At 39.3% G+C, this 12,500-nt stretch overlaps 1 protein-coding gene across 1 annotated transcript in view; it reads right to left on the bottom strand.

Annotated features, from left to right (window-relative positions):
- LOC138019056 (kinesin-like protein KIFC3) overlaps positions 1-7,418 on the bottom strand; it is a 25,315-nt gene extending 17,897 nt beyond the window's left edge. The window contains exons 1-8 of the mRNA XM_068865715.1: positions 7,193-7,418; positions 6,950-7,061; positions 6,674-6,751; positions 5,491-5,573; positions 4,192-4,653; positions 2,625-2,840; positions 2,138-2,254; positions 1,722-1,898 (exon numbers count right to left, since the gene is read on the bottom strand). Coding sequence (XP_068721816.1) covers positions 1,722-1,898; positions 2,138-2,254; positions 2,625-2,840; positions 4,192-4,653; positions 5,491-5,573; positions 6,674-6,751; positions 6,950-7,061; positions 7,193-7,219 — 1,272 coding nt within the window. The 5' untranslated portion in view covers positions 7,220-7,418. The remainder of the gene's footprint in view (positions 1-1,721; positions 1,899-2,137; positions 2,255-2,624; positions 2,841-4,191; positions 4,654-5,490; positions 5,574-6,673; positions 6,752-6,949; positions 7,062-7,192) is intronic.
- Between the last annotated feature and the right edge of the window lie 5,082 nt (positions 7,419-12,500).

Here is a 12,500-nt window from a genome sequence, read left to right as displayed (position 1 = left end):
GCAAGAATTTGCATTAGAAATCTTTTCTCTGTTTTTTGATATATAGACCCTTTGCATAAATGGCGCCCAAATTTGAATAACAATACTTGATACATCCTTAGCCTCACATTCATGAGAAAAATCCTTTGTCTTGAAACATAAGCACGAGGCTAAGGATGTATCAAGTATTGTTATTCAAATTTGGGCGCCATTTATGCAAAGGGTCTATGCTTGCTTGTATCCCGACACGCGCACGTGTTTTGAAACTCTGAACCATTCTCGGCCCCAAGAGCTCTTCTCTTGACTGAGGGAGAGAAGAGCTCTGGGGAACCCTGAAACAAAGTGTCTTCTCATTGGTTTTCGTGAAGAACAATCAAAAGCGTCTCTAATTGGTGCATTCATGTTAGCACGAGGAGTGAGCTGGCGCTGTAAGGTTCAAATAGCCAAGTTTTGGATATAAGAACCCTACGGCGCATGTTCTCCTACGTAGAGTTTCCCAGAGCCTTGGGTCGATCCGAGGCTCTGGTGACGAGAATGACTCTGAACTCGCTTATTCCAAAGAGTCCTTGCGTACATGTATTTTCCGTGGGTATTCCAGTAATTAGTCATACTTTCATGCTTGGACACCTCCTTTTACGGAGTTTTCACAGCTACTAATTGCAGTGTGCTTGTGATTGGCTGTTTCTGGTACTTATACCTATCCGCACAGTTTCGCCTTCGTTTTATGAAAAATCTAGCCTTCTAATAGACCTTATTCCAAAATGGCAGTCATTTAAATATTCTTTTGTTTTCATTCAAATTAGCCCTTGATGCCTCGTTCTTGAGCTGCAAATTCAAAAGAATATTTTGCCTTGAACGAGGCATCAAGGTCTAATTTCAATAAAAACAAAAGAATATCGAAATGAAAACGTGGAAAACGTGGAAAACGTGGACCCCCCCACTGGACCTCATTTGTCCAGTAAATTTGAGGTTGACTGGCAAACGATCAGCCTGACCGGACAGGCTGACCGGCGTCTTGTTACGATGCCAAATAATTATTTTTTCCACTCAAGAAAGCCAAATGCAAAGGTGGCCGGAAAATGGCCAAGTTTTATTTTCATTTGATTTCATTTGCAGCTTGCGTTTCACGTCGTCTTACTAGTAACGCTATGGCGAAAATGTAAATAGTTCCGCCCATATTCATGCAGTTCGGATTTCAAAATTTGCGCCAAGTGTTTCAGAAAAGTTATTCACATTGATTAAAATTAAATAACACTGCAATGTACTGTGGAATCAACAAATGCATGTTGTTTGGTTTTTCATCAGGCTGATAAGATTTTATAACCAGTTTTACAGCGAATTTTCAGGGACTCGAATTACATTCCTCACTGCGACTTCAATAACTAAATTAGAATAGTTAATGTTATTGCGTATGCACAAACAAAACCTGAAACATTTCAGGATTTGTACAAATGTACTTTGTTCGACTAGAATGACAAAAAAAGGAAGCAATAACATAAGATTGGCTGTCTTTTAGAAAAAAAGGTGTGGTTTTCGCATGGTCAGGGCCGAAACAGTGAACAAAAACGAAAAACAACTATCCCCATATATTAACTATGCTCGAGCTCTGCCGTCCTGTTTGTGTGTTACGGGAATTGAAAGGTAAAATAGTTTACGTTCGCTTAAGCGAAGAAAATTAGAACGTAAATAATCAAATCAACAAGTGTCGAAATACAGTTTGTAAAGTCAGGAAAAAAAATTACCTCGCTTTCTAAAGTCTTGACAAGGTTTTCCTTATTATACAACGCGGACTCCAGTTCCTTCTTATCTTTGACAGCTTCTTGCAGGGTCCTACATTCTGCTAAAGCTTTCTGTTCATTTTTAGCGCATTCCTTCACGTTTGCCGTCAGAGACTTTATATCCGACTGTAGTGCAGATATCTATAAGATGGAGAAAACAGATTGCACAAATTCCATTCCTTCTAACCAAGCGCTGTAATTGCAAGGAGCAAAGGCGTGCGCGCGTGACACACGCAGATAGAGCGTGCCGTGAGGCCCAAGATACTTGCGTTAGAATCTTATTTGACGGTTTCTAGCCTCTTGCTCCTCGTTCGTTGCTAGAAAAAAGTAATATTGGCTCGCCAGCGGATCAACAAAGGAAAGTCTGTGGACGTACGTACCTTGCTGTCGTGGTCAGATCTCGTTTTTGAAAGAAGTTCTTCCAGGTCCTTATTTTGGGTGATCATTTGATCAAGTTGTTTCTTTGTTTCCTCTGAAACAACTGAAATAGTCCTTGTCTTTGAAAAAAGAAAGAAATAAAGAAAGAAAGAAACGCAAGTTTGAGATATATTTCACAGTGCCAAGACTTCAGCTGTTTTGGACGATACGCAAGCTTCTCTTTACAGAAACTTAAACAGAGACGTCGATTTTGTTTCTTTGGATGAAAAATAGGGTTAGAAAATGAACAGTTCACTTTCTTTCCATATAGCTACCTCGATAGTTTAAACACTTGCTCCAGCTATCGCCTAAATTGAGTTAACTTTTCCAAACACGGAACGAGCAAAGTAAGGTCAGCACAAGGAAAAAACAGACTGGATAAGGGAGGGGAAAGGGCAACTTTGTTAATTGGCCATTAAAAAGCCTAGTAGATCCTTTTCAACTGCTAACCTTTGGAGGGGTAGCAGCAAGATTACTGTATTTAGCTTCAGCATCTCGTAGCTTTTTCCTCAAACCGAGAAGTTCCTCTTCTAATTGGTTCTTTGTGTCAAGGTGAAGCTTGCTTGAGCTTTGAACTTCATGTTCCATGGTTTGAATTTTCTTTCTTAGGTTACCATTCTCTTCTTGCAAGGCCAACAGTTGAGGTTCATTTTCATTTGCATTGTTCTGCCAAGAGACAGAGAAAGGACAGGTTTAGGGTTGCATATAGGACACTCCCAAATAACGATTTCTTCCTTCAACATCGAAATCATTTATGAATTAATTTATTTTGATTTGATTTGAGTTAATTTCATTAGTGTTTCCAATTAGTGCTCTAGTGCTAAATCCATTGACACTTAAATAAAGTTGTTATTATTTATTATTATTATTATTATTATTATTATTATTATTGCTATTATTACTATTATTATTATTATTATTATTATTATTATTATTATTATTATTATTATTATTATTATTAGGGATAAAATAATTAAAATACCCACTTTCCCTTAATTCGAGGAAGAGGTCGACAAATCTCTCAAAAGATATCTTCAACTCCAGGTTTAAAGGATTTTGTCCAATCGAATGATCGTTGTTTGCAATCTTTTGAGGTTAATTTAGCACCCTGCTAGCAGAGCCTTTCTAAACTTCTAAAGTCTTTACTGAATATACGCAGGCCAAGCCTCAATCGCACTCCAAGACGCCATGTTGATTCTCGTACGGAAGTCTCGATTTTGACCTTCGCTTTGTCAAAAATATGATGCACGTGTTGCCTAAACCGGTTTGACCGGAGTGACTAGCCCAGAAAACTTGGGCTTCGGCGACTTAAAAGACTTGACACGTTTTCGCACAGAGCCTCTCTTTTTAGTTTAAGAGAGGCTATGCTCGCAGGGTCGATTAAGAGTTAATTCTCTTAAGTTTTGTGTCAGTGAAAAATACATTTGAACAAAAGGTGACGTACAGGTTTTTATGTGACAAAACAAAAACTCTGGATACATGAAAAAAACAAAAGCGCAGAGTTCAAGAAGGCCAAGGAATATTGCTGATTATAAATCACTTTTCACTGTGATTTCCCAAATGCAGCAGTCACAGTGATACTTCGTCATCCCGCAAGATATTTTAAAGTAACAAATAAGACCTACAAAAAGAGAAAGTGTTCGTTGATCTTATCGTGTCAATTTTGAAGTCCCTCAGCCAGGATGAATCAAAACCTGTGCTTCAGTGTCTGGAACCAGGCAATACTAGGTCGTGCGGACCACAAAAAAACACCACATTATTTTTTATCGGGTTTAATTGATTTTCTTCTTTTACTTGTGGAAAAGGGTCTTTCCATTTTTTCACTTTTAAGCCAGGCGGAAATGATTCTTCTGGGAATTTAACTAGACAGCCTGCCTGTGTTGAAACACCTGGGGAGAATGTTAAATATACAGGTTTTTTTTTTATATATACGACCAATTCTATCAACAAGTAACAGAAAATACTTGAGGATGATAACATGCAAGGCAACCTTATTTGTATTGGCAGAAATACTTACATTGTCAACTGCAGGTTCATAGCTTTGAAGCTTTATTATCTCAGCTTGTGATTTTCGGAGTTTGCTCTCCAGCTCAGCAATGTTGTCTGAAAGATGGTTGACAGTTTCACTGTGTTCTTGTTTCACAGTCTCTAGCTCAGACTGTGTGGAAAGCCATGTTTCGTGTATTCTACTTTTTTCTGTGTGTAAGTCATTTATAGAATCGACCAGTTTTCTGATACTCGAGGGCTTGGTATTCGGAATGTGTGCTGATTGCGAGGGGCTTGAGCCCTTAATGTGACTTTCAAGCTCTGCAATTTTACTTTCTTGTTCCTCTATTAATTCCTCTAAGTTGTGAATGAGTTCAGCTTTCATTGACAGTTGAGATTCGTGTGTCTTCTTGAGTATCTTTATCTGTGACTTCTTGTTGTTCTCTGCCTTTTGAAGCCTTGACTTGTAGTTGGAAGTTTTCTCTGACATAACCTGCGAGAGAGGTGACCAATCAGTAGTTAAGAAATGGTAGAGTATGATATTTTCATATAAAATTTTATATTTCTATTGAATTGATGAATTGTGGATTTTATAGAAATTAAAACCCAGAATATACACCTCAGTTTAACAGCAGCACAGCAGTTGGAAAAAAGGCTGAAAAGAATCCTGCAGTCTTGATTGTGGGATTTGAACCCAAGTGGCCGGATTTAATTGGTGGCTACTAAGTCCCTCTAGTTATTAATTTATTGGGAAGCCATCGAAGGGGTAAAATTGTCAAGCAACACGATTCTAAAACCTTGGGCCACACAGAATTTTGTAAAGGCTGACAAGCCCCTCCCTCTATTTTCAGACTATACATTATCATGGTATAAATCTTGAACAGGACATGAGAAACACTGGATGAAGACAAAATAAACTATAATTTCTAATGATAATTAACTATGATTTCAAATTTTTGTGTGTGAATCCCGCAAGGGTGCAGCCTGGTGAGAATGCTGATTGGGTGTTGAAGATTGTATCATAGGTGGTTGATTGTTAGGGTGTAGTGTCTGCTTAGTTGGAGGGATTTTTAAAGATCTTGGGATTCCAGAGTTGTTGGGAGAAATACAGGCCTCCACTGTCATTGCAACCACTCTAATCCTCCAGAAGATGCTTAGCCTCTAAGCTCAAGGTTCTGGGGCCGAGGCAAAGCAGTGTTTACACCATTTCCAAACAGGATGTTCTCTTCCCGAAAAGTCGAGGATTAATATTCTATTTAATTATTTTTTATAAATTTTTATAGGTCTGGAATGTTGGTTATTAGGGTGTACTTTAAACAACAACTCCAACCTTCAGCTTCATGAGTAACTCTTCACGTTGTCTGTCCTTCTGTTTGATTTCATCCAGAAGTGCCTTATACTCTGCAGATGATCCTGCAGAATACAGAGAAATGACTTATCAGAGCTCTGCCAAAGTGCTGTTGATGAAAGCTCTGACCACATTTTACATCAAGAGAACTCCCATCTCTCTCTTTTGGTCAAGGTTAAGAGGGAACCAAGGTCACCTCATGAATACACGTCAGGTAATTGAAATTTGAAGCAAATGTTTGTTTGTTTGTTTGTTTGTTTCTAAAATGATTTTTTTCAGAATTTTTACCCATATGAGCCCTTAGTAGGTGGTTTTCACCATACGGCATTGCTGTAACAGTCATGTTGGTGGACGAAAACAAAAGATCTCTCATGAATTAGTTCCTTTTGTTCGTCCCCCAGCAATATTATCATTGTTATCTGTGTCTCTAGAGATTGGTTGCAAACCATCTATAAATTATTGCCCATTTACAGCTACTCTGGAGTATTCACTCTTGTGAATTTGGGCTGCTTGTGCTTTCAGGACATGGGAGTAAATTGTAATGGACAATTGTATAAACTAAATCTAAAATAATATCAGGAATGAGAAAAAAGGCTGCTCACATGCAACTAGTAAGTGGTCCGTTATAATGCACTGATTGGCATGAAGCCAACTAGTGATGATTACTTTGCATATGAGGTACTTGTACTTAATAAATCAAGTGGAAAAGTTAAAAACACTAGTCATAAAGATGAACTTTTATCAAACTCTTCTACTCTGTTTTGAAGCAGGAATCCTGAATAGTATTGTTAATATGTCCACCGTGAGATAATTACAGCAAAACAAGCGAATGCAAGCCTTATTTTCCCATCACACCTTGACTAAAAGATGAATAATTAATTTTGTTGAAAGTCCATAAGCCACATACTTTACGGCAAGCGGCTACGACAAAATATTTGCCCAGGAGACAATGTTTAAAAAACGTCGACAATTTACAACCAGCTACGTACTATAGCGATAAAGTTAAATTCTACAAGCAGCAAGGAGTCTTTTCTTTGACTAACTGAGTCGACTTTCTTTAGTTAGACTCTAAATTAATGGCTTATAGTCATTAAAGCAAAATCTCAGCGAAGTCTGACTTTTAATAGCTGTCAAGTTTCGCGTTGCTTTTTTTCTCTTTGCTCACCCTTAGATGCCTGATCGGCCTCAGGTTCTAATTCTTCGCCGCCACTTGAAGACTGTTCCTCTTCGAGATCAGAATCGTCTGAATGGCATAAAAGGAAAGAAAAGTCTAAATGTTAAATTCCATTTCAACCGGACAGCTTGTATGAGAAGCGTCGATCGATGCAGGATTTCAACTATCAATTCTGCAACTAATTCGCCGTCTTAGCCAAATTTGACGGCAGGAAATCTTTTTAAGCAGACACTATACGAGATACACCTATTAAAACCAATACCGTACCATTTAATCCTAGTTCTTCCTTCCATAATTCTTTCCTTGACGGCGAGGGTTTCTGTGCCAAGTCAGGCTTGAATGACATCGGAGTCTTGAAAGGGAATTTTGAGCTTGGATTCTGCAAATTTGACGGAGACGACTATAATTTATCAACCAAATATCTCTATAGCGATGGCATCTCGAACCAACCGGGAAAAATAAATGGAATTAAGTTTAAAGTCAAGTCAAATAATACGGCATAGTACCAACCCCTGAGTGATCACGCGGTGAAAGCATTTTCCAATTTTCACTGCAGGCAAAGCGTCCCTAACTTCGCTCAAACAAATTTCTTCAAAACTCTATGACCTTAATGTATCCTATGGTCTTAAAAGTTTCCTTAATTTTGCACCCTTGTCGCTGCTTGTAATCCCCAACATTTTGTCTAACTAAGCGTATCATCGCACGACAAAGGAATGAACCGTTTGAAACCCCGGCGTTTTTTGGCGTTGTGTATTTCCTGCCAATGACGTCACCAAGCAACAAAAAACAATCGCACCCAATCCTCTTTCGGTATTGCTAGTGTTGCCGGGCAAGTCCAAACGAATCCCAATTATTTGAATTTTTTCGCGGTTTGTGCATAAACCACATGATGGTTTGGTACTTCTCCATTTTCACGAAGTTTTACGAAGAGGATGTAAATGTAAAAGCAATAACACCCTGGGGCAGACACTTTTTTTAGTTAAGTCTTTCAGTACTGGTATCACTACCGGTAATTAATATTTGGTTAATGCAGAAATCAAAATATGATCCTCACAGTTATGAAATCTATGAACGCAATTTTGGCAATTGACCGTTTTTATACTAGAGACGTATCATGCGTCTGGGCGATTTTGGGCAATTTGTGAGTTTAATGCGTCTTTTAGTTCGTCATTTAATTCGTCCCGTATAAAGACGGGACGACCTAAATCGTTTAGGCCCTTTTAGTCTTGGAGATCGAACATCTTGAGTATCACATGCACATGCCGTGACGCATCACGTGAAGTTGTTGCAACTTGCGTCTTGGCACAGAGCTAACACCAGTATTTGGAAAGCAGGGGTGGCGCAGTGGTGAGAGCACTCGCCTCCCACCATTGTGGCCTGGGATCGATTCGAAACCATACGTGGGTTGAGTTTGTTGGTTCGCTACTCTGCTCCGATCTGCGTTTTTAGGTAATTGCAAAAGGAAACATCAATCTGCGCAATCACGATCTGCGTTTTAACATGACCGATCATTTGTGGGTTCAAATGTTCCCGTGGAGAATGAATCTTCGATCTTCTTCAAAGACGCCCTAAACGATTTAGGTCGTCCAGACGTACGTCTCTCACCCGTCCTTATACGGGACGAATTAAATGACGAGCTATAAAAGAGACATAAATTAAATTGTCTAAAGTCACCTAGACGTATTATCTGTCCCTAGAATAAAAATGGCCATTGCGTAGAGAAGTGGCTTCATAGCTCATTTGGTTAGAGCGTCGCACCGGTATCGCGAAGTCACGTGTTCGTTCAAACCCCGTTGAAGTCCTCAGTTTTTCAAGCTTCTCTACGCAATTGCTAACATTTTGTTCATAACTGCGAGGATCATAGCTTCACTTGACTAATCTGGTTATTGCTCAGTAATATAGCAGCTCTCGTAACCTGGTATTGTTTGGTATTGAAAGCAGCTTCTCTAAGTCATTGTCTGCAGTTCAATTGTTTAGACTTTTGCTTTTGGCTCGGGTGTCGAACCACAAGACTCTTTTTACTGGTGGCTTCAATTTTCGAGCCATTGATTGGTCTGACTGGATCCGCAACTGACTGACTGATGAAATGATTAAAATCTTTTGTTACAACATATCTTAGATGACTTCTTCTGCTTTTTTTTAAATGAATGATCATAATATTACTCGACGTCTAAATTCAATCATCCGATCATTCTGGAAATATTATGGACCTTGTTCTAACTAGCCGTGATGCATTCATTGAAGATGTGGCTATGCTTCTTGCTCATGTATTTAAAGTGCCCATAACCTAATTTTTCTTACTTAGTCATCTGAATCTACACATATCTCATAGACGTTTCGCGAAAAAAATTTGCGATTTTCCCAAAACGCGACTTGAAAATGAAATAAGAAAAAGTTCAAATTTGCCGACCTTTTGGCTCACCATTCGCCTTAGTCTTCTATAGATTCTTCCCGGTCACAATACTACTGTGACGTAGATTAAGGAACACGTGACTTCAAGTGAAAAAGGAATAGCGATATAAACAGTATAGTAAGGAATAATTCCCTTGAAAATGCCTAAAAGATGCGTAACCACTCGACGTAACAACACAGCTGATCCCAAAAAAAATAATAAGTATACGTAGGAATCCTTCGACTCGCAAAACGCAATACCTCAAAAAAGAAGGAAAAATGGCTGCAGATTTTGTCTTGGTAAAAAGAAGCTCGGTAAAACTTCTTCACTGTGCTAGATTAACTTCAAAGAGTATGACTTTCAGTATTGTATGGACAGCAAAACGAAAAGATCGTTGAAGGCGGATGAGACTCGCTTACCGGAACAGACATAAGCGTTCACTTTAATTCCCTCGCGAGATCTTCCTTATCCTCTTGTTCTTTTCTGTGATTTTGTAGCCATTCCTCGTCTGCTAATGGTTCTTCCACGCAGGGTTCCGCGTAGTTCTGGGTTTCAGTGCTAGCGCTGGCTGACTCGTCGAGACCGGCAACTACTCGCCTCAAATTCCTTTTTTTTTTAAATCGCCAGTTTATTCACTTCCAGATTCAGAGGCACCGCTTTCCTTGATGATAAATATAGGCATGATTGATTTTTTTGTTGACTGAAAAATACCAAAAACGATCGCTGAGCGATACCTTGGCGTTGATTAGTAAGAAAAGATAAGACCCACGCCAACAAGCATTCCTTAATCTACGTCACAGCGAGCCCGTGAGGTCCTGACCAGCGGAAGGGGTGTACCAAATAAAAGTAGGATTGAAAAAATCGTAGATATTCGCTTCTCGCTGGAATTGAAAAATTCTTTCGCCAAAGTTCATTTTTTTAATATGGACTTTCAAATAGGAAAATAAAACTTTTTAGGTTATGGGCACTTTAACTCGGACGCCTCGCATTATCTGGAACAAATTTAATCGGTTAAATAATAGAGCGGTTTTCAAATGAGTGTCGTAAAACTAAAACCAAAGTAATTACTTTGGCCAATCAAAAAGGACGGAGCCAATCCAGTAAACCAATCAAAACTCGAAGTAATTACACGTAGCCGACACAAAGCGCGGGAAAATGTGCACGCGCGAGCCACGATTAGTTTTGGTTTTCACTTCTGATTGGTTGAAAAAGTGGCGCGAGAACTTTGAACCAATCACTGAGTGAAGTAATGCAAAACCAAAGTAATGAGCTAATTACTTTCGACACTCAATTGAAAACTGCTCTATAAAAAGAAAGGTCCACTGTTATGAGCTACAACAAGCGCTACGACTAATACCTTAGAAATATTTTTTATCAGGGAAACTAAAAGAGATGTCGATGAAGCATTTGCAACTATCGAGACTTGCTGTGTACGGAAGTTCATGCTTAGCTTGCACAACTTTAAAAACGTGAGTCAAGACCACCCTGGAGAGAAAAAAATGATATGGTTGTAAGGGAGAAAGACTTCAATTCATGGGGTCTCCCAGGGAAGTCCTTGTTTCCTTGTTCCCGAAATTACTTCTAACTTGTTCTCAGCTTTTGATCCCTAAAATGGTTTATATTTCCTTGTTCCCTACGATATTTTAATTCTTTGTTTCATCCCTGTTTCCCATGGCCAGTTCACTTCAAATTAGCCATGTTCCCCGGAAAACCCCTGTTGACTCGGGTCAAGCAAACTAAGGGGGCACTCAAGGACGAACTCATAGCGGCATTTGTCAGTGTGTTCTTTTATTCAATGTAGGAGAATACCACAGTACGTGAAATGACTAAATCCAAGAGATCATCTGCCACTTACCCTTTATTAGAAAAAACAGTCCTATTTAACTATTTAACGATTTTTTTTTTTTTTTGCATCCATGTTTAATTTACGCCACATGTGCCGGGGGATTCGGGAGCTGAGAGTATTGAGTGAAAACGTTAATATCCTCATCTGCTTCTCCGGCCGTTCTGTTAAAATGGTTGGGGTAAAAAAAGTTCTGTGTGGTCTGGACTCCACAATGCAAAGGCAAGAGGTGTACACAGTATTCATGCAAAAAGTTGTGTTGTCTCATCTTTTAAGTTCTAAGAAAATGAATGTATATTTGAAGTGCGAGTTATAGACGAAAGGGAGGGTGATCCTCGCACGTACTTATCTCAACATTTTACTGAAGCAGGAACCCATGACCCGGAGCCTACAACTCTACTGTGTTCGTGTAACGGCGTTTTCACAGACCGATTTATTTTTAGATTGAATTTCCCGCGAATGAGACTCCCACAGGAGCCCGATGACCATTTACAAGAAATTAAGCTGACGTCATAGGGTCACTGAACCGGAACTGCCTTTGTTTTTTGACCTAATTCGCGGGAAGGGCTAGTCTAAAAATAAACCTACTTGTCACGTGAAACGCCGTTTCACAGACGCTGTATGGAAGTTGCACGCTCCAGATGGGCTCCTGACTGAAGCAATTGTCTCTGACAGACGCCTGAAAAAGTAAAGTAGCTCCAACATACAGGACTTGAAGCCATGATCTCTACCAAGAGAAAATGAAGTGGGAAGAAAGGGCATCTCCCATACATGCCCTTTTCCATAGGTAATATGTCTCAAGTTATTTTTAGAAAGTTCCATTCCTCGCGGATAAATTAAAGTTACCTCGCGCGTTGCGTGGATATTTCAATTCGTGGAAACTTGATAATTCTACTTTGGTTGTTGATTGCATTGCCGCATAATTTTCTCCAAGCCGCATATTGTCACGGAGTTTCTTCCACCTCTCATGGATCAGAGCAGCCTTTTTGTCTCCTATCCTGGTGGAAAATAGTTTGAGAATTACTTGGATGAATTCGCTTAATAAATTCTCCAGATAACTCAGATAGTGGACTTTTATCTCCCAGCAATGTTTTTTTTTTTAACCCTGCTCGGGACGGGTAGAGTTGGAGATTATCCGGCAGAAGATTCTATCGTCTCCCTTATTTTTACGTCGACATGTTTTCTCGTTTCTTACAACTCTCCACATAAATCTCCCGTCTCTTCCTCTGAAACACTTCTTCCGTTTGTTTGTTGATTGCTTTTGTGTCTTCTTCTTTGGTTTTGCACCGGTGGACGAGTTCGATGTCGCGGGCTTTTGTTTTCCTTAACTGTCCGATTTTTTCATCTCCTTTTCTCCTCGTCTGCTGAAGTATCATCGGAGCAGGATCTTTCTGGTGTTTCGCTAGCACTCTTTAGCTCGTTTTCCGTTTGCATTTCCTCCTCTTCGCTAACACTGATTTTTTCTTCTTCGCTACAACTTTGGTATTTACTGGAATCACTGGAACATTGCTTTGAAACAAGCCAGTAAAGGCAATTTTGTTTAAATTCTTGTTTTGCAAACAGAGTTCCAGTCGAAATCTTTT

The sequence above is a fragment of the Montipora capricornis genome, chromosome 10, assembly GCF_036669925.1.
Source record: "Montipora capricornis isolate CH-2021 chromosome 10, ASM3666992v2, whole genome shotgun sequence".
Taxonomy (NCBI): Eukaryota; Metazoa; Cnidaria; class Anthozoa; order Scleractinia; family Acroporidae; genus Montipora; species Montipora capricornis.
Note: the sequence above shows the minus strand (reverse complement) of the source record. Positions and strands in the feature narration are given on the sequence as shown.